Here is a 23580-nt window from a genome sequence, read left to right as displayed (position 1 = left end):
ACTTGATTGGAAAGGCAAAAGAATCTCTGTAGAGAGGAACCAAATAATGTGAAACATTTTGCTTAGAAACAATATTCTTATTTATTTATCACACACCAATATACAAAAATGAACCGTATTAATATCAGAATATAATGTACTGCTAACTTGAAATATATTCAATAAAGCTATATCTGAGTATCTTACAAGATTAGAATGATGCCTCAACAAAAAAAATCGTCTACAACATTCTTCACAGTTGGCACAGAAATTCCCGGTAGAAAATAGCTTTTCTACGCTGGCTCTAGCGAGATTATAAAAAAGTGCGACTTTTTCTTTTTATTTCTTTTTTCCTTTTCATTAATTTTATTTTAATTTACGGAGAATGAGAGCTTAAAGCGCTAACGGATTCTGCTATGTGTAAGTTGTCATTAGTGAAAATAATTCGGAAAGGGATTCTTCATCGTCAATAATACGACAAATATATTTTTTCTTCAAAGAACTCCATGTGATGAATAGCAACGCGAGGAATACAATTTTTTTTAATAATTATATTGCAATTTCAAATTGACTTTCCGGCCTGCCTCGCACTTAATGATCTTTAATGTACATAGGTATTCTTTTACATCATTGTCTGCCCGTGCCGTCATTGCACATTACAAATTAAATGGAATGGTAAGCACAAATACAACGATCGATAATTTTTTTTCTTATTCGCACATGGAGTTGTTCCTTACACAAAAGACCTGCACTGCTTTTGCTTGACGAGCGACGCATGTTTTTTTCATTCGAGCTGCATATTGGTAAGTACTTAACATATAATCGGCAGATGGTTCAATGTATTTCTTCAATTAATTCGATTAAATATTGTTATTTTTATATCTATATTTCGCTGTAGCTCAAACAAATAAAATGCATCGCACGCAAGCATTTTTCCAGCATTGCCTGTTTCAATTGACGGCTGACAAGAAAAAACTTTGAATAATATGCTTTTCTAAGTTACCGTAACTAGATTCGAAAACATGGAATGTATTTTTTCCGCAAATGATATATACACATACATATGTATATATTTATATTTATCTTTAATAATTGTATATGATTATATCACAAGAAAAATTCAAATGCTCTGTACAGGATAGCTTCGATCGGCATCAAATGCCATCAAAGTATAGCTTCTTTTTTTATCTCAGTTATTTGAATTTATATCAATGTGTTATTTTTGTTGTTTAGACTCGTATGACTTTTTAGTTTACAAAGTTAGATATGTCTCAGGATCACCCGATGTTGTACTTCATGCGATTCTTTCACGACGATTTTTCTCGTCGCTATTTATATTTATATATATAATCCTATATACTTCTTACGTCGAATTACGCACGACTGTACTTAATTATATACAAATACATACACGTCATGTGGTATGTTTCCTCGTGTTCTTTCTGCATAGAGACAGACCCGAGCCTAGCGCAAGGCTACATTTCACGAAGAATCGAAAAATGATGTCGTAACTATCTATTCATTAAAGAAAAAAGTATATCTCGTCTACGTATGATTTGCTATTCGCTAAACAAATGGAAAAAAAGTAATTAGAAAGTTAATCGAACGCATAAAGTACAAATTAATCTCAAGATAGGTATATGTACAGATTTTTTTTAAATATTTAAACAACTAACTTCTCTCTCTCTCTCTCTCTCTCTCTCTCTCTCTCTCACTCACGGTAATGGCGTAGGAAGTTGAAGAGAGCGCGCGCGCGAGAATACGAAATCCATTAAAATTCGTGACTTGCGAAGTCGAGCTGTGAATTTTAAATTTCATCCGTTTGATTAAGTTGAATTCGCGCACCGCAGAGAAAAACTGAATGAAAACGCTTGAGAGGTTATTCCTTGTTGTGAGATGTGTACTCGCTCTCATTGACCTATATATATATATATATCAATTATGGAATATCGCCATCGAGCCTCGTCAATATTACGTCCGATTACGTATCGCGTAGGCGTCTCGCACAAGATCTACATTATTGGCACGTCTTTGTAATGGCAAGTCTTGATTTTTTTAATTTTTGTGTTTGCATTGGCACGACATTATTAAAAGGCTCAGTGTTCGTTTACGTGTCACTTGAGTCATCCTATAGAAAAGATTGTCCAAAGTTGCGACGAGAGAGCGTGGGCGCGCGCGCGCGCGCGAGTGTATGATACGTAAATTGTGCATGATTACTTTGAGAAAACGACACACTCGGTTATTGAGAAATGACTGGAAAGAATGGTGACGTAAGAAAGATTATACTAAACGAGTGATAAAGAGATTAGGTCCCTATAGGTATGTATGTATGTGCGTGTGTACGTGTGTGTGTGCATGCGTGTACACGACTCGATAATTCGATAATAGTTCTCGGACGGCGTCTCGATTGCGCTTGTTCGTCGAGAAAAGCATCACGAGAGGAGGGTTGATTTGTTGTTCGTAGGCCGTCGACGCAACGAGTTCGCACCAGCGCGGGGCACTCAATTGTAGGGCCACGAGTGCCTGATCGAGGTAACGACGTTCGAGGTCGGCGTGTCCTCCGGGCGTCACTTTTTCAGATCGTTCATCAGGCTCATGTCCTTGTTCTTGACGTCGAGAGAGGACTGCTGACTGCTGGTGACGCCGCTGCCATTGCCCGGATACATCTTCTCCAGGTGATTGAGCGACTCGCTTAGGAACTTCTGCAAATCAGTAAGCAACTTTAAATACCGCATTCTCGTTGTCGAGCGAATGGCACACGTACCTGTATCGCTGTGAGCGCAGCGACGATGGCGGGACTGCCAAACCCGTGCGATATCAAAGAGAAGTGCGTGAGGTGTCGCTGTATGCTTGGGTCCAGTATGTGCTGCGGCCGTGTATTGCACAACGGTGACCTGTCCTGGTTCAGAAGGTCCATTAGCTCTTTGGTGATCTGCCTGGGAAAAGAAAGCGAACGGCGGTCACTCGGCACGTCTATTAAAAGTCCCGGCTGTGCGAGCTTTCGTTGTTTACACAAAAAGAAAGACCAGAAAGAAAGCGCGAGGAATTTGAAGATGACGCTGATGACTTACTTGGTGGCGTGTAGAAGCTCTTTTCTCCTGTAGGAATCCTGAGGCTCGCAGTGCTGCCGACTCAGGTATTCGGCGACCTGCTTTGCCGGGAACTCCGTTTCGCACACGTAGCCAAAGTCCCTAGCCAAGTGTATTGCCTCTCCTGCGAACAGCCAACGAGATACATTGATCTTACTCGACAGTTCCCTCGCATAAATTTCTAAAAGTTCAAGGATCGGCTCTAATCTCGCTTTTGACAAGTCCACTTGTCAAAAGCGACCATTAAAGATTGCCATCTCAACACTTTTACTTCCGGCCTCGCTCTTTATTTTTTTGCCGTTACGAGCAATTTATCTCTTGTAAAAGAGTCGTAATAACGATGCGAATCTGCGAACCTGCCAGGCTGGCGCTCGCTCGCTCGCTCGCTTCCTACGCATATCCGGGCAGATTTCAAGCAGCTGATACTTGATGCCGCGCGCGATGTAGTGCCTCGCAAAGAAGAAATTGGGACACATGATTACGCTACATTTTCAGCGCTTTGTTGTTTTCATCTTGCGGTTTTACTTCGCTTATCTATTCTAGCCGCTCGCCCACGACCGACCCGCGCTTTCTTTCATAGAAATGTACGAGCCCGATTTTGCGCCTACCGGTGATATTTTTTTGCCCGGGCTATTAAAGCGTGAAATGGTTGCTCTCCCCATTTGCTAGAATTGTAAATGATGAGTAGTAGCCTGACGCGATGAAATCTAAAGAAGTTCGCTTGAGCAAAAGGCAGAAAAAAAAAGAGAGAATAAAGCGGACGCGCGCGTACGTTCGGTCATCGACGACAAAGAACAAGTTGAAACCTTCGAGGTGTGTACGCGCAAACACACACGCGCGCGCGCGCGCGTACGGCGCTTTCATTCAAGCGACTCTTTTTGATGCATCATCATTTAGCAAATATAATTCGCGCCCGATAGCGCTTGCATCCGAATAATGACAATCCCCCTTTCGGCAAGTAACAATGAGAGCGAGCATCGGTGAGCGCGCACGAGGCCCAGGCAGTAATCGATGTTTTCATTTCAACACGTGGCGCAGAATGTGCGATAGCAGCTTTGAGACTCTCCTCCCCCCCATCCCCCTCAACTTTCACCTCGTTTCGTTTTTCGTCGTCGTCTTTTGCCTTTTATCTGCTTCGGCCCATCGGCCACAGCAAGAATATAAACGCGCGGCGCTACTCACTTAATTGCCGGCATATAAGTCAGCGTGAGAAAGCGCAAAAACCATAAACAGCGCCCTTTTCGACAACCAAAGAAGTAAAAAGAAATTAATAAAAAATAAATACATTCGAGCTTCCTATATATTCCTCTCTTTATTGTCATACCGTTATGTATCTAGAGATTAAGACTTTAAATCTTTCGCTGATTGTCCCGTCGCTGCCGCAACAACAGGTGCGCCCAAAGCATTTCCATGCAAATTGTTGCGGGGACCTGCGAAGATGTACTCGTATATGTATACTTTGTTTCGAAGCGGCTTGGGTGCCGCTCGTTTGGCATTCCAAGAAAGCTCTTTACTGTCATGCCTTTAATTGAAATTCACAACTACAGTGCGAATACAATTTATCTGAATTTCTTTTTCAACTTTTTTATAACGCACTCGGTATGATTGACTATGTAACTTCTTGTGTAATGTTTTTCTTGCCACTCTCGATTCAAAAGTAATGACATTTTTTTTCTTTTCAATTCAATTATCATCAACCGACTGAAAAAAAATGAGACGGGTTGGGAAGGAAAAAAATTGATACAAAAGAAACTTTAATGTACCCTTCTGCACGGTTAAGCACAGTTACATGATGATCCCGTTCGTCCGGCAACGGACAATTTTCGTTTCATAATCACGCGATCAACGCCGACATGTGTATTCCGATCCATACACGAAAAGACTTTTTTATCAAAAATTTTTATTTGTTTTAATTGGCTAAGTGAGTGTAAATGCAAATCGTCAAGTAATGTATGTATTTTGAAATTCACCGATGATTTACAATGATATTCACGCACGCGGTATTCATTAAGAATGTTGGGTCAGTCGTTTCTAAAAAAGTCGTCTCAATTTTAAAGATTTAGTAAATGAAAGGCAGAATTGCTTCATCGCTTTCCAAATGCTTGTCAATCACCATCCTCTACTCATATCCTGGGTACATATATCGCATATGGGAGAGATTTTTACTGAGTCACGCGCACTGGGTAATTAATATTGACATGTGTTTTAAAAGATTTTCTGTTGCTACAACATCCTCTCATCCTATAATTCGCAGCAGTACGAATTATAGGAGATTTTTGGTAATCCATAAGCACTGAAGTAAATAAATAAACTGCTCTCGTTTCATAATTGAAAAATAAGGAATCAGTCTATTAGACATACGAAGCATACTTGTATCAAAGCACTTAGCGGACCGACGAAAAGAAAGAGAGAGAAAAGTGACATCATGTTCGCGTTTGCAATCCATCACGCGCGGAGATCTCCGAGAGAAGGCCCACGCAGAAGCGCGATTGTCGGGCGAAAGTGTGGGAACCCCACAGGTAACTGCGATATACTATATGTATTATATGTAATGTCCAGAAAAGTCGAGTGAAGAACCCTGCATATATAATAACGAATCGAACGCTTTACGAGGAAAAATATTCCGGTAATATAGTAATTGGAGCTATCACTACTATAGTAGCGCGATATACTAGATTCGAGTCCTAATTTCTGAGAGTTACTATTATAAAATGAGAGTGAGTGCAGCTCGCACTTGTCGTCGCCGTGCCAGTTTCTTTAAGTTTCATAATATCGCAGCGCTGATGTTTCGATAATCCAATTTAAATATACTTGACGATTCTTGATTGACACATTGATATTGTATTCGCTTTGAAATTGAACATAATTTACCGGTCAACTAGATTCCTCAATTACACCAAATGCTGTATGTTATTGATAAAGCAGACTCGTAATAAGAAACGACCTTCGATTTGCGATTCTCAAGGAAAAATAGAAATCGATTTGCAATGTAAAAAGAAAACGGAAAGGAAAGGAAATGGAATAAAGTTCTGCCATTTTGGCACGTCGAGAACCAATGAAAGTCAAAAGGGTGAAAGGGGAAATCAAGTTGAGCGTGCGATGATTCACTCTGCAACGGTTTCGAATATACGTTTGCGTGACGTAATTGCATTGAAGGGCGTACGCGTAGCGCCAAGTCATCGCTGCAGCGATGCGACGAATAGAGAGATCCAGCGTCGACTCCGCCCACGTGTGTTCAACTTTTTCCACCGTTATTTGTTTGCTGAGTTAACGAGTGTCAGGTGGGCTCTTAGCTTTATTTGTTCTTTTCGATACAAGAAAGTAAATTGATTTCGGTCGATGCGTTCTTTATCTTTTTTGTTTTCGTGCAACCGAGTGTGCCGTTTGATCAGCCATTCGATAGATTTTTACGAACATTTTAATAGCGAGCGTGGGAGATAACTGGCTATGTGGTGCACGGCCAAATTAGCATATATGTCAAAAAAAGCAAGATAGTCGAAATTCGTAATTCAACTTTCTTTTCGCGCGCGCAATCGGCTTTAACGGTCTTATAACTGATTCAGTTGTATACATATACAATATATACTTTGTTCTTACCTGAACCTCCTGTCGCGAGTAATAGACGGATACCGTACGCGAAATTGACTTCATAATTATACAAGTTTCTTACTTCACCTGATTCAATCAGTGTGAGTCATCAAATACGAATACGAAATAAAAGAAAGTGCTGAACGTTCTATTAAAATCCTATTAGCCGTGAAGTATCGTAATTAAGTAAGCTTTAATGTTACTCATGGCTGTTTAATCACGACTGCCTTTTAAAATGCATTATTACGCAGGATGCTCGTACACTATCAATGAAAGCTTGCAAGATCGTTAAGTAGAATATCTTCCATTCAGATTTCGTCTCTCATTCTGCTTTTTCAAAAAGTACTTTTACTCGAATGTTTTTTGTACTCGTATCTCGCTTTTGAGATTGCTGTTAAAAGAAGTGTGAAAGCGTGAAATAATTAAAGTCATTTTGTAATGACTTTCTTGAATTTCTATTTGAATTTCTGAATAACGAATTTGAAATGTTTGTTTCGCTTTTACGGCGGGATCTAAGTAAAGTATCACGGACCTTTCAAATTGACAAGTGCATCCGCGCACAAGCTTAAATATACATGACTTTCAACGAGAAGTAAAAATGTCTTCAAGTAGCTTACCTTCCACCAAGGACGTTAGCAGTGTAACATTGGCAGCCTTCCTCCTTCCGGCGGGAAGATTTAGTCCGATTTTCTCGAGTTTTTCCCTCAGAAGTCTTCCGCCATTTTTAGATTTCGCCCTACAAACGATGTAAAAAACTGTGAGTCTGCGCCATTCAAAAGAAAATTAAATTGTATCATCACTCACAGCGTGGGAAAGCTGCCAGATAAACAAAAGCAAAAACAATCGCAGAAAGAGAAAGGAGTTGGAATAAAAGGTACACGCATGGTGCGAAAGAAAACGCAATAAAAAAAGGGGGGGGCATTTCGAAACGCAGTCCGAGACATTAATCATCGAGCAAAGAGGTTTCGGAGGATATGCACTCGCACAGGAACGAAAATTAGCATAATCGTCGTTTGCCTCTCTCGCAGCTGCCTATTGGGAATCTGCTCTCCTCTCGCTCCATTCTTTCACGCACATATAATGCGATAAGTTTTGTCGAGCTGTTCCGAATGCGAAAATTGGATTTTCGACTTTTACAGTCCACGCGTATCCCGAGATTTACTATCGTCCTCATTTCCAACGCCATTTTCTCGCCTCGCTGTTGTAGCGCGTTAAAAAAATATATTAATAACATACTCTCGCGCCATGAAGCTCGTCAATGTCAGCAAAAACTTGAGGTTCTGTATCTATAATATAACCTAATGAAGAGCAAAAATAAATCAAGGGATTTTTATTCTTTCGGTATGACGTGTCTTCTGAATCGAAGGTGCAGCGCGGCTAAAGTTGAAATATCGCGTAGCCCGTATTGCCGTCGTAAAGTCCACTCAGCGAGTGCATTATGGAGGAATGGAAACGCCGTAAAGCATCGCGCGTCTACTAGGCACGAGACTTTAACTTCCCAAATGCTAATATACAGTTTGGTGCGTTGCGCGCTGCGCGGCTATTGGGAAAAGGAGGCGCATTCTAATCTTTGAGAGATCTCAGAGGCCGCGTCACGATGTTCCGATGTAGACGTTTGCCCGTATCGTTTTACCGGGGCCTCGACTGTAAATCTGAATCTCCCGAACGATTGTTGTAAATTTAGCGCGCTTTCCTCCTCCTCTCTCTCTCTCTCTCTTTCTCTCTCTATGAGCGCAACTTGATACTCGCACGTAAGCGAGAGGAGGAGAGAAGAGGAAATCGACGAAAGAGATTTCCTCGCGGACGCATATCCACACCCCGCACGTTCATTCATCATGCTTGCCTATCTGCTATGATGAGCTTATAACGGTTTCTTTGTCGAACTTATCGTGTTCTTTTAACCTGTACACAATTGCTTTTGAGATTTCGTTGCACACATTATCCACCAGCGAAATCGTATTTCCTTTCAACTTGCAACAAATAAAAAGAAACTTGGACTCGGGAATTGATGCGATTAAAGCAATCAAGTACACTGATTTGAATAACTTTCTTCCGATATTACGTCAAAAACGTCATGCGTGAAGTGAATTATATATTGAATTCGTTCAGTGATTTTCGGTAATTTTCGGTCGGTGATTTAAATCATTGATATTATCGCGCGTAGTTCGGCGAAACAGTTTGGTATGTAAGCGTGCCCGCGTCATTAACTGAGCGATGCTTTAACAGGGCTACGTGACATAACGACTGTTCACTCGGCCCTCGCGTACCTCTTTAAATGACATCGGTTTCTCGCGATTGTGAAAATCACTTTTCAATTGTTTGAAGAAGACACGTCGATACCGACGCGATGTCACGTGAGTATTCCGTGAGTAAGCAGTGCGTCATTCGAAATCGACATTGAAATCGGTGCGTTATGGCCAAAGAAAAACCACGTTACTGTCGTCAGCGCTAAATGCTCGCTCGTTAGGCTCTTGGCGTCGGCGTTTCCGGGGCGATCGCTTTAATCGAGGCACATCGAGGCGGCGCGCGTGCGCGCGAACGTCGAACGTGACGATCCGCCGCCGCCGCCGTCGTCGTCGGTGGCGGCTTCTTCCATCACTCGTTAACGCGCGTCTTGTCTGCCGCGCGTCTTTTGCACTCAAGCTGTGCGCAAGGATATTGTTAATGAGACTCGAGGGTGTAGCGAGGCGAGTGCGCTTCGGCAAATTACACTGCCGCGCGATTATTATTTTCCAAGAGATTTCAAGACGCCGTCTCAGTAAAGTCTTTGAATTACGATTCACTCGAAATCATTAGAAAGCTTGACTATTCATTTTGGACGTAATCGTTCGCCGGGACTCGTCGTCCGTGCCGACTCGCAGAAAGGACATTGGCACACGATAACATGGGCAAGATCAACTGGTCGAAAATGAATTTGTTGAAAATTAGTTTATTCGAAAGGTTATCGAGACACCGGCCGTACAGTCGCGCGTTGCGTTCGGGCGTCAGTGACCCCCCCCCCCCCCCGGCGATCTAGATAGCTCTCTCGCTACGCGAAGAGGCGTCGCGATCAATCGGTCGGACGGCTTACGCAAGCGAATCGGCAGTGCGTTGCGGCAGCGCATGCAAATGTGCGCGAGAGAGTCCATCGATGCGGCGCGGCGAAGGGAGGGAGGGGCTTTCGTCGTTCGCTCGAGCCCCTCTCGGCGTCCGTTTTAGCTGCGTAGGGGGTGACGGGCGCGACAGTTTTACGGTGCGCCGGCCGCCGTTACAGACTTGTACCGATCGATTCGACCGCTCATCTCGGTAAATCGCAGCGCCGAGATTCTACTTGGATCTACTTAGCCGTTAATGCGCGAGAGAGCGGATTCGTACGAGGCGGGACGATTGCGGCAACGTTCGCGTTGCTTACCTTCGTAGTACACCACCGAGCAGGCTGGCGTTCAGGCATTCCGGGGGTGAGAGCCGTCGCTGCACCTCCGCCACTGTGACTTTGTACTTGCTGGTGCTGCTGAGTAACGATAACCTGCCGGGAACTGAGCAGAATACGTCCGACGGTTGCGCGTTCCCCGTCAGCATTGCCTTGTCCCCTCGCTCCGATGGCTTCATATCTGCGAATCACACGATGGTTCATTGTGTTATTCGATCGCGACCACTTTGTTTCTTTACATTGCGAATTAATGCACCTGCTCGCATGAAAGATCGAAAGTTCAATAAAAGACAAAGATGATTTCTTGGAATATCGATTTTATGTATCGTGGATCAAACAATATTATATGAAAAATCCATTTGAGCAAATTACTTTTCGTAAATCTTTAGTCAATGAGATCGAATGTGCCGAAGCTTTATCGTTACGTAAATGCTCGTGTAAACTAAGATTCGGTAGAGGCCGTTACGTACTGCGACATAAAGCGCATTTCTTCCGTTCGTTCATAAAAAAAACAAGACATCGGCTTTGCCGGCACCGGGATTTTTTTATTATTTTCTAAGCGTTATACCGAGAAACGCGCCATTAAACAGCTCTTATCTTCGCGCTGTCGCGCGAAATCAAGATCGGCGTACGAAATAAACCAGAATCGGCGTAAAAAAGGCTTGTATATATAGATATGAAACTGGTTTTTAAAGACACGAGCAGCTGCTTAAAGATGATCTAGGAGTCTCGAGAGTCGGCAATTACGCGTTACGCCCAATTCTTTCGAAAGCCTAATTACGAGCCTTAGGAGAAGGACAGGGAGGATCAATAAAAAAAAGGGACGCGCGGAACAGTCGGATATTATACGTTGCGAGGAATGCTGCCACGGTGAAAGTTGAAATCGAGCTTTTTTTTTCTTTTGTTGATCATAGAGACTTGCGAAGGAAGCGCGCGCATATCTTTAATTATTTTTATTCGACGCTAATGGGCTCTTCAACTTGTACTTTCTAATGCCGGTTGAGCCTTGTTCTTCCTGAAAAACGCGAAATTCGTTTTTACGAACAGTCTTTTAGTCGAGCTTAAACGACTGCAATATATATAAGGTATTATTAAAGATGTTTTAATTTTATTTCTAAAACGAGCGCAAGGTTCTGAAGAAAACGCCGATATAAGAGAAAGAAATGGGCCATTGAATGGCGGATTTTCAAATGTACAAGAGTACATGAAATATGATGAAATTCAAAAAATTTCAATTTGTCGATTGGCTTAAGCATCTTTTTAGAATATTGAATCGAGAATTTAGAATATGCAGGGGATACATCATCTAGAAAGCTGGCAACTCTTGGCGCTATTGAAAGTACGTCGAAAGGAGAGGGGGCGATCGATTATATAAATATTGCTTTACACGAAATTCGTAAGCTCGCCGAAATTTTCATTTCTACAATGCACCGGGCCAGAGCGGCCTTATCTCCGCGTTATTGCATCTTTGGAATGCTTAATATCCGAGGAGGCGCACTGGTCAAACGCCCGAGTATTGGCTATGGTATGCCGATAAGACGCGCCAAATCTTAGAAGAACGAGAAAACGGAAGTAAGTGGCTCCCCGAAGGTTTCCGACCGACGCGGCTATCTTTCCGATGGAATTCTTGTTAACTTTGTCTGACTCGTTAGGCTCGAAAACTTTTACCCAGGAATGCTCATTGTTCGACGATTATACTGTAACCCCGTTTGAACTAATTTCACGCTTCACTTTCCAAATTTAATCACTCCTCATTGACATTTAATTGTCAAGCACTCAGTAGATAAAGATGTTGTTGGTGCAAAGCACCAAGTCGTTTGATTCGCAGCTTTACCGAATATAACTTTCTAAACCCTTTCACTGCTAATAAGCGAAGAGCTAATCCCAAATTCATTTGCATTTTTCAGCTTACGCAACTGCGCGCTCAGACTTGAAGTGCATTAAAATCAAATTGAAGAAGAAAAGTTGAAAATCACAAAGTTCTCGCGATGAATAAATTGATTATCAGCGTTGGTCCGTTTCAAGCGATTAGACAGAGCCATCATGCCGTGCAAATGGGCAACGACGCACCTTATCAAAAAGCCAGCGGTTCTCTTGTCACTTCCCTCGCGTGGGCGACTTATACAGCTATACGCTCAAGATGCCGTATCTTCGTTGGAGACTCTTCACTTCGCCCTTGGCTCTTCCTGGACATTTGCATGTACGCTCGTGCAAACCTGCCTGCCCGCTTGTGTGGCTCTGACGACTGACACGACTTGACACGTGCAAATGATAAATTCTTTATTGCTTTATTGCTCGTTACGACTTTCTTTGCCGTTCCTGTTTTGCCGCTTTTAAAATTAACGCTATTTATTATTCTATGACTTGTTGATAAATATTGGGCAATCAATATTTATTCATCCTCGTGGTTTTCGGAATACCTACCTATGTTAATGGTTCTTTCTGAATGAAATTTTTAATTACACGTCAATCGTCTATACCTGTTAGATCATTCGTTACTTTGTAAATTTTCGACGAAAAGATTAATTTAATTCACGCCAGTTGCGGTTAGAGGCTATGATAGTTACAGCGTTGCACAATCACCGAAGTTTGAAGCAAATTCCAATAATAATCACCTGGACTTTGCTGGGAAAGCCCGTTTATCAAACTAATCTTATGCTCTGTACATAGATACGATTATCATTGTACGAGCAACTGATCGGCAATCACTATACGTAAATCTTTACGCAAATCTCTTTAGCTTTAACGCAAATTCGAATGAATGACTTAGACATTTGGCTGGCCTTATCTGAGATTTAACTTGTCAAGTGGTGCATATTTCAATTTTGAGTTGTTATAAATTTCTTATTTTCACTTTCCAATTGAATGTATAAATTCAAAAATCACTTAATTTTATCAGGCACTCTCGCGGTTAGTAGCGCGAACAAGTGGTATATAGATCATATTATACCCTGTGTACCCGACTAATGGATCTTTGAATTTGCGATAGCGCACGCGCAAAGTCAATTTTCTCGGGCATCTATGCTAGCTACCGTATAATTAGCGATGGTACGGCTAGATACGGGAAACTCAAGTGCAAATTATCCTGATTGAACGATAAATATTAGCAGTGCTTGATTTTCAAGTACTCATACTACATTTATCATTTTGACTCGTCACGATAGAAATGTAAATATTAAACCATTCGATCATTAGTGATTGTAATGCGACTAAACTATTTAGTTTAACTTTTTATTTCGCACTGCTAGTGAAATTATGAACTTACCTAGTTAATAGCTAGATAATAAGTTTACCAAATAATTTGTTTATTCCGATAGTCGTTTTAATGATGAGTTTTATTTTTTACGGTAGCTAATATTCATTACTATTTGCAAATACAAATATAAGTATAATTGCTGGAACATTTTTTAATAAATCCTGTTTTATTGATTGATAAAACGGTAAATTTGATTGAAAAGTCATAGTCATGTCAGTTACTAAATAAATTAATATTTTGATGTGATTTTAATGATGCTGTCTTGGGAAATTTATTGAAACCCTGAAACACACCCAGATAATAATCTCCAACATCGTCTGAATTATTCAAAATTAAAGAGAATCTACTTTTGACTGTAATCTACCAACGAAGATGTCTATACTCGATTGATTAATTCACGAAGACACGAATCCTGGGTCGAACAAAAACTTTCAACAAAGAAATGTGCCCGTTCTGAGAAAATGCCGATCCATATTTCGGTTTTTACCGAGGGTCGCAATAATGGCAAAATTGAAACATAAAATCGGTAAAAAGAGGTAGCTCGGGCGCGAACAAAACGAAAGCTTAGCGATTGTGCAAGAGAAAAGGAAAAGAGTATAATAATAAAAAGAAGCGTTTATACAGCTGAATAACGGTGCAGGCGTTTGGCGGCAGGGAGGAAAAAAAAATGGAGAGAATACACGATAAACGAGTGAAGAAGAAAGGAGCGAAAAAATGGAAGAAGAGGAACGAGGCGAGGAGAAAAGCACACAGTGTGTAAGGCGGCGCGGTCCTAATAGCGATCGTGCCTCGGGAGCGGACTGTAATTTTCATTCCAACGGAGAAAGGGAACACTCGCGTCTCTGTAACGGGGGGAGAAGAAATAAAGACCAGAAGCGCCGACGAACCCATATAGCGCTCGCGAATCGATAGGACGTGCCGATTTCCTCTCTCGCTCTCTCCCTACGATTTTTCACGCACATTCAATTTTGCGATTATCACGTAACCCCGCCGCTCGATGACCAATTTCTTCTTTTCAAATCTCCACTAATCCTTTTCGTTCGGTTCAGTCTTCAGAAATTTCCGACGTGTCTTAGCTTGCGTTAATAATTGCGCGAGGTTTGATAAATCGTTATTTCTTTCATTTCTCTCCGCGTCGCTTACTTCAAAAAAAAAAAACAAACAAACAAACTTTCGGGCATTCGCCACCGCCGCGCGTGTATATACATAATCACTTGAAGATCAAGAAAATCGCGCGTAACTTTCACGAGGTTGTTGCACAACATACTTACGCTTATTTTCCAGGTGATCCACGTGCGAGTTAATTTAATCGCCACCTGTGCTTTTCCCAAGACATCGTCATATATTCTAAGCGCACGACCTACTTATATATTAAATAAAAGTGAGATTACCTGTCGCCCATTGGATTTTGCATAGAAAAAAATGTTTTGACGATACAACGTGTCCTTTAAAAAAGTTACGTTTTCCCCTCATATTGAGACAGAGACATTTTAGAAATTGAGTGCAAAAGGCTCTTGCGTGATAAGGCCGCATTTAACTAATGACCAGTCTGCCTGCATATGTCGTTAATCTATGCCTTGTAAATGAAATTCGCTGTTTCAATTAATTATCAGATTAGTGCACGTTTCGCGCGTTTAATGAGGTATACTTTGCGGTTCCAATAAATAACCATTAGTCAATAAACACAGACGCTTTGTTATATTGTACGTTGCCAATGCGATCATTAAGTTACGCACGTGTGAACCGATACTGTAAAAAAGCAACGACCGATAAAATAATGCATTGCATGTCAGTCAAATCTAACAGAGAATTTCACTCGCGGACAACTTCACTCTGGGCAGTTAATTATCGATTAAAGCGCGAAGTGTATAACGTCAAACGATTGGTATTGAGTTTGAAAATTCACCGAAACCGCGCTATTTCCATATTATACCAATACACGTTCTACAACAACGATCTCGAGTGCAGTAGGCTAATGAGGCTCACCCTCGAATTAATTATGCCGCAGTCATAACCTGTATACGCGTCCATCGGTGCTGCTGCAATATACGCTTGCGCAATTGCCTAGCAGCAGTCTATAACTAATTTTAACTAATTTTAAGCACACGCCTAGAATGAGAATTTTACTTAGCGCTTATTGTCGTCTTTACGCAGACCAGAAGCCTATGTTTTGAGCTTAAATCGAACTGCAAATTTCAATGGTTACAACTTTCTTTTACAACATTTTTATAGCCTGTCTTTTTCAATATTATTTTCAACTACGCTACTCCATTTTGCTAATGTTTATAAAATCATAATCAGTATGCAGACACGCAAACTTTATGTTTCAAAAGGTAACTAATTTACATTTATAGTTTAGCATTTATGACTTCCAGCAGCTTTTCTCACGCACCCAATACTAAAAATCATTTCACTTCCCCGTAAAAGAACCGTAAATCTTGTCGTATACGCGCACAACAGGTATATTAATACGCCACATGAAGACATCTATGAAAATGTTAAATTTCACGTATAGCGAGCGTTTGATAAAATAATCTTACGGGAAATGATCAATAGTTTTATAAATATAAATTTTTGTATTTTTGTAAATTTATTTAGTTCATAGAAGTTAGTCTATATGTAATTTATGAAACTTTTATGGTTTTTGCATCGATTGATTTATACGAAATTTTTTTCAATTTTATTCCATTATTATCATACATATGGAGTTTTAGACGAATAATAAAATTATTTGTTATTGCTAGTGTTATTTAATGCTCTTTCTTTTATATTTTACTATTATTTATTACATTATTTGGACCTTTTACGTATTAATTTGGAGATTACAATGGGCACGAATAATTTATGTTGTTTGAAATACGCTACATCTATAGATACTCATTGATGAATAAAAATAGAATTCACATCCATTTTTTCACAAAATCAATGAATTTTTACTCGTTTCAAGATATATCGGAAATTTTTTTTCAAAAGATTAATTAAACCGACTATTGACAAAATATACTAACCTATTATACTATAATATTACACAATACTAAACCTTACATACTCAATACTGGTGGTTACGGCTCCAGTTTTCAACATAAGTAATACATTTAACGTCGGTGCTTTTTGAATATTCTTGAATATTTTTTGAATATTGCTTGAATATTCTTCAAATTTAACAGATTTAATATTTTGATAATTAGTTTTCATTGGCCGCATGCTTTTTAATTTACAATCTACAGAAGATAAAAATATCTTTTCCTTCATTTTATTTTATTCACTTTCTCTCTTTTCCAAATTCGGAATAGCGCTCTGTTTTAGCATCAACCAATCACAATGTTGGATGTCGGCGACTCATCATTTTTTTTTAGAAATAAGATGTTTTTTTACGTATACCACCAAAAACTTGATTCATTATGTCTTCATACATAATCATCTCTCTCTCCAACGTTTTGAAAAAATGTTGCTATGAATGTGGTCTAACAAAAAAACTTTTGCTCTTAAACAAACATTGTAAGTAAACAATTTTGCAATTATTAAATTTTCTAATACTTTATTGATCGTGTTATGATTATATTATGTTAATAAATAACCCTAAGGGATTAGCGAACGATGCTAGTGAAAGGTTGTTTTGAAATAAATACAGTACGAACAATGACATACCTTATCAAAAAGCCAGCTGTTCTCTTATCACTTTCCTCGTGTGCGCGACTTATACAGCTATACATTTAAAATGCCGTTCGTTTAAGAGCAAAAATTTTTTGTCAGACTACAATTATTGCAAGATATTTTGTTGATAGATCGGAAAGAGAAATGATTGTATACGAAGGCATAATGAGTCAAATTTGAAGTCGTCTATGTCATAAAAATTCCTATCTTAAAAAAGTGACGAGTCACCGACACCCAGCGTTGTAATTGGTTGATGCTAAAAAAGAGCGCGATATTTCGAATTTTCATATACTTTGAAATATTCGTATTTTTATATAAATATATATCTAGGAATGTGAGATTTATATTTTAACTATAAATTTAATTTATACGAAATGATTATTATTTATATGATTAGTATGAGAAGTATTTTAATACTGATTTTTTTTTATAGAATTGAAATAGAGGTGAGTAACTTGCACGAAAAAGAATGACGACGATGTAAATTATCATTCAACAAAAGATGAAAAATAACGAAATAAATCACTGGTAGACCATATCTTAGAATACTCAAGGCTCACTACTATACATTACTTCATTATTATTGTTCGAGATTTGAGTAGACATATTTTTACTCGTTGGACTAGAATGAATGGCATAAATTTGTACATCAAATGAAATTAATCAAGAAGGTAATCTGTAGTTAGACTATCCAATAATGATAATTTCATCGTGAAGAAATCACATCTTTTCAGAGGCATCTGAATAGGCGCTGTCGGTGAATTAGTTATTTGTAACAAGCTCTTCGTGGTCAACAAATAACATGGCTGTTCAGATCAGGATAAGCCAAAAACGCACTTGGAAGCACGCTGCGCTTTGTTCTTTCTTAATTTTAGCTCCGCCATTATTTTCCAATTAACTTCAAGAATATATATGAAATATGCGTTTTAATGGTAAACGATAGAGATAGTTTGCATGAAATAGTCATCGATGAGTGTCAGCATTAGACATACGAGCGGTAGGTGAAACGATAAATTTGCATGAAAGTTACGCAGCGCGTAATGTTTTGCCATTGTCATGAAATATTTCATCGTCACGATCATTACGGCAAAATTCACCTGACCTGATTTCGCGCGCCCGTATTACAAAAGCCATTGATTTGATTTTCATTCACACTTGTCTGTATATATTCTTCATGTATTATTCCTTAACTTTCAAGGTGTCTTCACCACCGGTAAACTTCCCGGCGAATTTAATTAATGACGCGGAAATGATTGGCGGGGCCTGCTTGCGAAAGAGAGAAAGAGAGAGAGAGAAAATAAAAGATTAATGCCGGCGTGGATCAGCGCGCGGACCAGTTTATACTTTCACGCGCTCCTTTTATCTCCGTGCGCCACGTGCTCTCACTTGGTTTTTCTTCCCGCGTTCCTTCCTCGCTTCATACACATCCGTACAGGTGTATATATACGCGCATTGATACACACTGTACTCTTTATTTTTTTTTTTTTTCGACGTCTCATTTTCTTTAGTACCTCTGTCGTAATTACGCAACTCAAACGAACACAAACAGGCAACGAAGAAAAAAAAGTCGTTGCAAAAAGATACCTTATCACCTCTGTCATAACCCGTTTTAACGACTGTCTCTATTTTCGCAATTTTTAATAACTATACGCTCAAAATCGAAAGCCCACACCAGGGAAAGTTTCATTCATAACCGCGCACGCCATCACGCGACATGTAAAATGTTAGCTTTTAAGACAAGCCCACTGCACATTATAAAGCAGCAAAACAAATGAAGCCGATAGCAAATTATATACTCATTACAGGACAGACTTTTGCCTGTTAATAAATTTAAGCAACTCGTAAAATTACTTTATGATCCTCAATTTTTTTCGTACAGGTCAGTTGGGTTTTTCTTTTATTTTGGTATGCAGCGAACTATACGAATAGAGAATAATACGAGACGGATAATCGAGATAAGGGCGGCGCATTAATGTACGTGTTTCGAAAGACTATGGACTGTAAGATGGTAGAAGCGCAACAGCCAGGTGTACGTACGTGCCACGCTCTTTGTCCTGACACATCTGTGTAATGATTCCGTCGAACGTGCCCGAATTATGACGAGCTCAGGCGTCTCACAAAGGATCGAAAAGCAACACGCCTATCCTTTCTTGGGGATCTAATGTCCGAATCAGATATTCGTTGAGAGATTCACCACACGCATGGGCGGGTTTCTTCTTCGTCTGTTAGCTTTACCCTATGAGTACACGTGCTAAACGCATTTTTTTGTATCATCTGAAAAAATCCAGATTTCGATCTGTCCCATGAGATGTGAATATTAAAATTACTTTGAAAGATGGCTCGAGCCTATTTTGCATGCTCGACGGGTTTAGACGACTTCGTGACCTCGGATCAAACAGATGAAATTTGGATTGATACGTTTTTATTAATAAAGTGAAAAAATCATGACAGCGCATCATAAAGTTTTATCGATCGTCCATATAGAAAACAAGTTTTGTCACGCGTGAAAACGAGTGTAATGATACGTCATGTCGACTCTGCGTACTTTTCGCTTACTTTGCTCGAAAAAGCATGATAAACGTTTGCAAGAAGAAAATACGAAAGGTAAAACGCGAATGCCGAGGTGTGCGACGCGTGTACATTATAAAAATCGGCCGCGCTTATCTCTTCCTCCTCTATATCTCGGTCTCTTTCGATCCCGTTAATCGGTCCCAAGGTGGCTTTGGAACCTCGTCGCTGCCGCCGCCATGTATCGAAATTCAATGTTCTCACGGCTTCTAATTGCCGGGGTCCACGCGAGCGCGCAACGATTATGGTTATTACCGATCGCGAAACTCGAACGCTCTCTCTCTCGCTCTTTTTTTTAAAAGTCTTTTCTCTCTTCACAACCGGGAATTAAAGATACATATGTGTCAGAACTGTTGCCATTTTTGGTTCGCTTTTGATCTATATATGGCAGCTTTTGGCACACGAACGCAGCTATACGTTTCTTCGAGGGTGGTGGATAGGATGTTAATTACGGTAACATTTGTTTTTCGAAAAGTCGGCGGACCACGAACACCAAATCATTGTTATTTTCCAAGACCTATGGTTTCCGTCGATGAATTTACGGACACTGCAATTATAAAAATAAATGCCCTCACACGCACACACGTGCGCGCGCGCACGCACACATTGGTTCGAGAAGTTTGAATCAACTCGTCAAAATGTAGCCTGGTAGTACGTGTTAAACATTTCTCACTGATGCTAGCGTCATCGCGTGTCTTACATAAGTGCTGCATTGTTTACGTCGGCCGGCACAATAAAAAAAGAAGACCCTAACTGTTTATATACACAGAAACCATAGCGCGTAGACACAATATCGGGCATTCAGCAGTATACCAGTTCTACCTGACTCATTGTTGTAAATAAAAGTATGTTGAACCTCCAACGACACGCTGACAGACAGAGAGAGAAAGAGAATTGAACTTTTGGACCTTCACTCCGATGATGAATCGGCAAAGACGCTCATGGTGATTTATGTGATATGATCATTATCAAATCCTCCGATAAATTAATAACCAACCTCGAGTATATATATCCGTAGTTCCGGATCCGAGTGCCTAATGAGTTAGGGCTCTCAGCATAATTAATAATCGTTAGTGCGCGCGAATTGAGTGTTGCGATATTTTCGTGGACGAGAAATACGACCAGCACGCGTGAGTCGATGCTTTTGCTTCTTTTAATCGAATGACAATTTTCCGGCGAAACTGATATTATACGCAGCTTGTTGAGATAATGATTGAATAAACGAATTATCGCCACAAATAAAGGCCCACGACGAGCTTGTTTTCGTCGGGTCGCTATCGAGAAATTTAAAGTTCCATTAGGCGAAGGTACGCGAGTATGCCATTACGTGAAAAGCTTACTCATGGAAATAACGAACTTTTAATGATGCGTACACGAAAACTCCAAGGACGCAATTTCTTTTTTTTTTTTTTGTGGAGTACACGTCAAGTGAGCATGAACGAGATCAGCGAGGTGCGAAAACAATCTGAAAAGTCATACGAAACAAATCACCTGATCATCATTTTTTTTTTCTTTTTTTTTATCGCACCCTATCGACAAGCTGATCGGGGTTATGGGACAGTATACAATAACGATTACGTAAAGATCAGCGCAACTCTATCGAGAGTTCACGCTGTCGATTAATTATGAATGCGTGTTCAACTAATTTTTTTCTTCCTCAAAGATTATTACGAGTCCGAGCGAGCGTTGCGTATGTACAAGCAGCACATCTGGTCAGTGACTTTTGGTAGATTAGAAAGTTTGCAAAAAAAACAACACGTACATAGCTTTTATTATTAATACGCGTAATTGTCCCGATGAGGTTATAACGGTGACGTTTTGATGAGCACTCTAACACGTTCAATTATAAAGATTACAGACAGGACGTTAACAATGGCAGTCTAAACTATCTGGGGATCAACTGATAAATTAGGCATGATTTCTTCATGTGCTGGCTGAGGATTACTTAGTAGCGACATGACTAGTGGTACGATGTAATAGTTGACCACTCGCAGCGCCATTTTGTAGATCGGAAGCGCGACGAAAAAAAGAATCATTAGCCATATAGGTTGTGTAACGCCCGCCTCCCTCGAAAATCGAAAGGTTGCCGCGGCCTCCCCTGCGAACGTGTGTCTTGGCAGCAGGGGGTCTCCACTGCGAGCGTTCTCGCGTTAAAATCCTTGTCCCGGTAATAATGAAATTAACGAGGAAGGGAGAGAGCCGCGGGGCAGAGCCAATCGACGGAGGAGGCGATTGGTCCGTTTCCGGCGGAGCGAACCCCCGGCGCAAAGTTGTGCGTGTACCGCGCGTCAAGGATATTGGCAATTAGCGCAGACGTGCGACGGGGGCTGCCGCTAGACGCTTTTCTTTATCAACTTGGATACGCGTGTGCGACCTATCGAGGGTTCAGCTCGGAGGACGGTTAAAGCTCAGTCGAGCGAGAAATTCACGTGTGCCTTTCGCCAGCCAATTCGATGATCTGCGTGAGCGAACTGCTGTCGAGAGTCATGGGCGTGTCGTGCCGGCTGCATCATTCGATCGAGAGTTACTCGCGATTGCCGCTCTCGAGTTAGCGAAATTTGGCTTGGTGTAGCCGCGTTAACGGCACCGCTGCAGACACTCAGCGGAACTTGGTCGGCGTGAAAGAAAAAAGAAAAAGAGCGGCGACTAAATTCGTTGAAATTCTTTGCTACGAGAGAGCATCAAGTGTGTCGCGATAGGAATTTTCATAACGAAAGCTAGCTCTCGCAGGGAATTGTATATGTGTCGCGCGAGCAAGAGTTCGAAAAGCGGTACAGCCGCGCGCAGAAGCGAACGCGACAATCAAGCTGTCAATAAAATGCAAGTGCCCCGACGGACTAGCTCGCAGCTCTGTTTTTTCTTGTCCTCGTCGCTCTCCTCGTTCGGCGCCATAAACTCTCCCCGCGAGAGTGCAGAAACACTTGCCAAGCAGCGCCGGCGTACATCGTATCTCTCTCTCCCTCTCTCTCCTCGCTCGCTTTGAATGTGATTAATTGCGTCTAATTCAGGGCGGCGCGCGGCGGATCAATCTCGCAAAAACTCGATCGGCCTTATATGCCACAATCCGAGAGACGCCCGGCCGATCGATCCACAGTGCATATACGTAACGCTCCTTTTTTTTCTTCCTTGCCTCGTGAAAATTAATGTCGCCGGCGAAGAAGCTACACACCGCGGCTGCGTTTTTTCGTTTCTTCCTTTGCACGGCCGCCAGTTTGCAGTCGGGGAAACGTATAGCCAACAGTCAATGCGGATGCGTCGATTAAAAATTGACGAGCCCGCGGCGTTGAAAAGGCTCCCGCGCACGACTCGACTCGCGCGTGTCAATGAAAATAGTCGAGGTAATGGTAATTTTTAACACGTGTTCGGATCGAGTCGTTATGTGTTGTTCTTTTTTGTATAAATTAATCAATTTGTCGTTTGCAGCTCGCTCGATAGTTGCATCTTGATTTCCCAGCTGCAAGTAATTTATGCCCCAGCGCGCGACAAACCATGTAAAGAAACTGCTGTTGGCCTGCAAAAGAAACTTACTGTAGCTGCCCCGCGCGTTGATATAAATTTATAAACGGAACAGCATTTTAATGATACTTTTATGGTAACGTGTTGTTGCCGCAAACCAGTACTGGATCGCCGGCATCGGAGCTCACAGCGAGAAAACTGTCGTATAGAAATAACATTTTCCAAGAGCATTTTCTGAAAACTCCCGACGAGGCGGTCGCAAGAAACGGACAAGTCAATAGAGCGTTTAAAAATTAGCCAACAAAGCCAAGATGGGTAACAAAGCGGAGCTTCACGGCCAACAATTAATTCAGCATAGACAGTCGGCGCATTGTCTCGGCAGCTCGCAATAAATAAGCTTCTCGTCAGGCATACATAGGCAGTAGTCGCGAGCACGTCGTTTTATGCAGATCGAAAGCGCGCTCGCCCATTAATCTAGTTATAACGGTACGCTATAGGAGGCACGCGAAGAAATCGACGGGGGCAAATCATCGATGTGATTTATGCGTGATTGAAACGTCACTTTCGACGTGGCGCGGCTA

At 41.0% G+C, this 23580-nt stretch overlaps 1 protein-coding gene across 2 annotated transcripts in view; it reads right to left on the bottom strand.

Annotated features, from left to right (window-relative positions):
- Positions 1–99: 99 nt before the first annotated feature.
- The window catches only part of LOC131668641 (transcription factor AP-2-epsilon), a 176530-nt gene continuing 153049 nt past the window's right edge, over positions 100–23580 (bottom strand). For both annotated transcript variants that reach the window (XM_058942983.1, XM_058942982.1), the window contains 5 exons: positions 10048–10246; positions 7274–7392; positions 3051–3192; positions 2744–2915; positions 100–2681 (listed from right to left, as the gene is read on the bottom strand). In XM_058942983.1, the coding sequence (XP_058798966.1) occupies positions 2547–2681; positions 2744–2915; positions 3051–3192; positions 7274–7392; positions 10048–10246 (767 nt within the window). In that variant the 3' untranslated portion in view covers positions 100–2546. The remainder of the gene's footprint in view (positions 2682–2743; positions 2916–3050; positions 3193–7273; positions 7393–10047; positions 10247–23580) is intronic.

The sequence above is a fragment of the Phymastichus coffea genome, unplaced genomic scaffold (genome assembly GCF_024137745.1).
Source record: "Phymastichus coffea isolate CEN01 unplaced genomic scaffold, Cenicafe_Pcof_1.1 PCOF00082, whole genome shotgun sequence".
Lineage (NCBI taxonomy): Eukaryota > Metazoa > Arthropoda > Insecta > Hymenoptera > Eulophidae > Phymastichus > Phymastichus coffea.
Note: the sequence above shows the minus strand (reverse complement) of the source record. Positions and strands in the feature narration are given on the sequence as shown.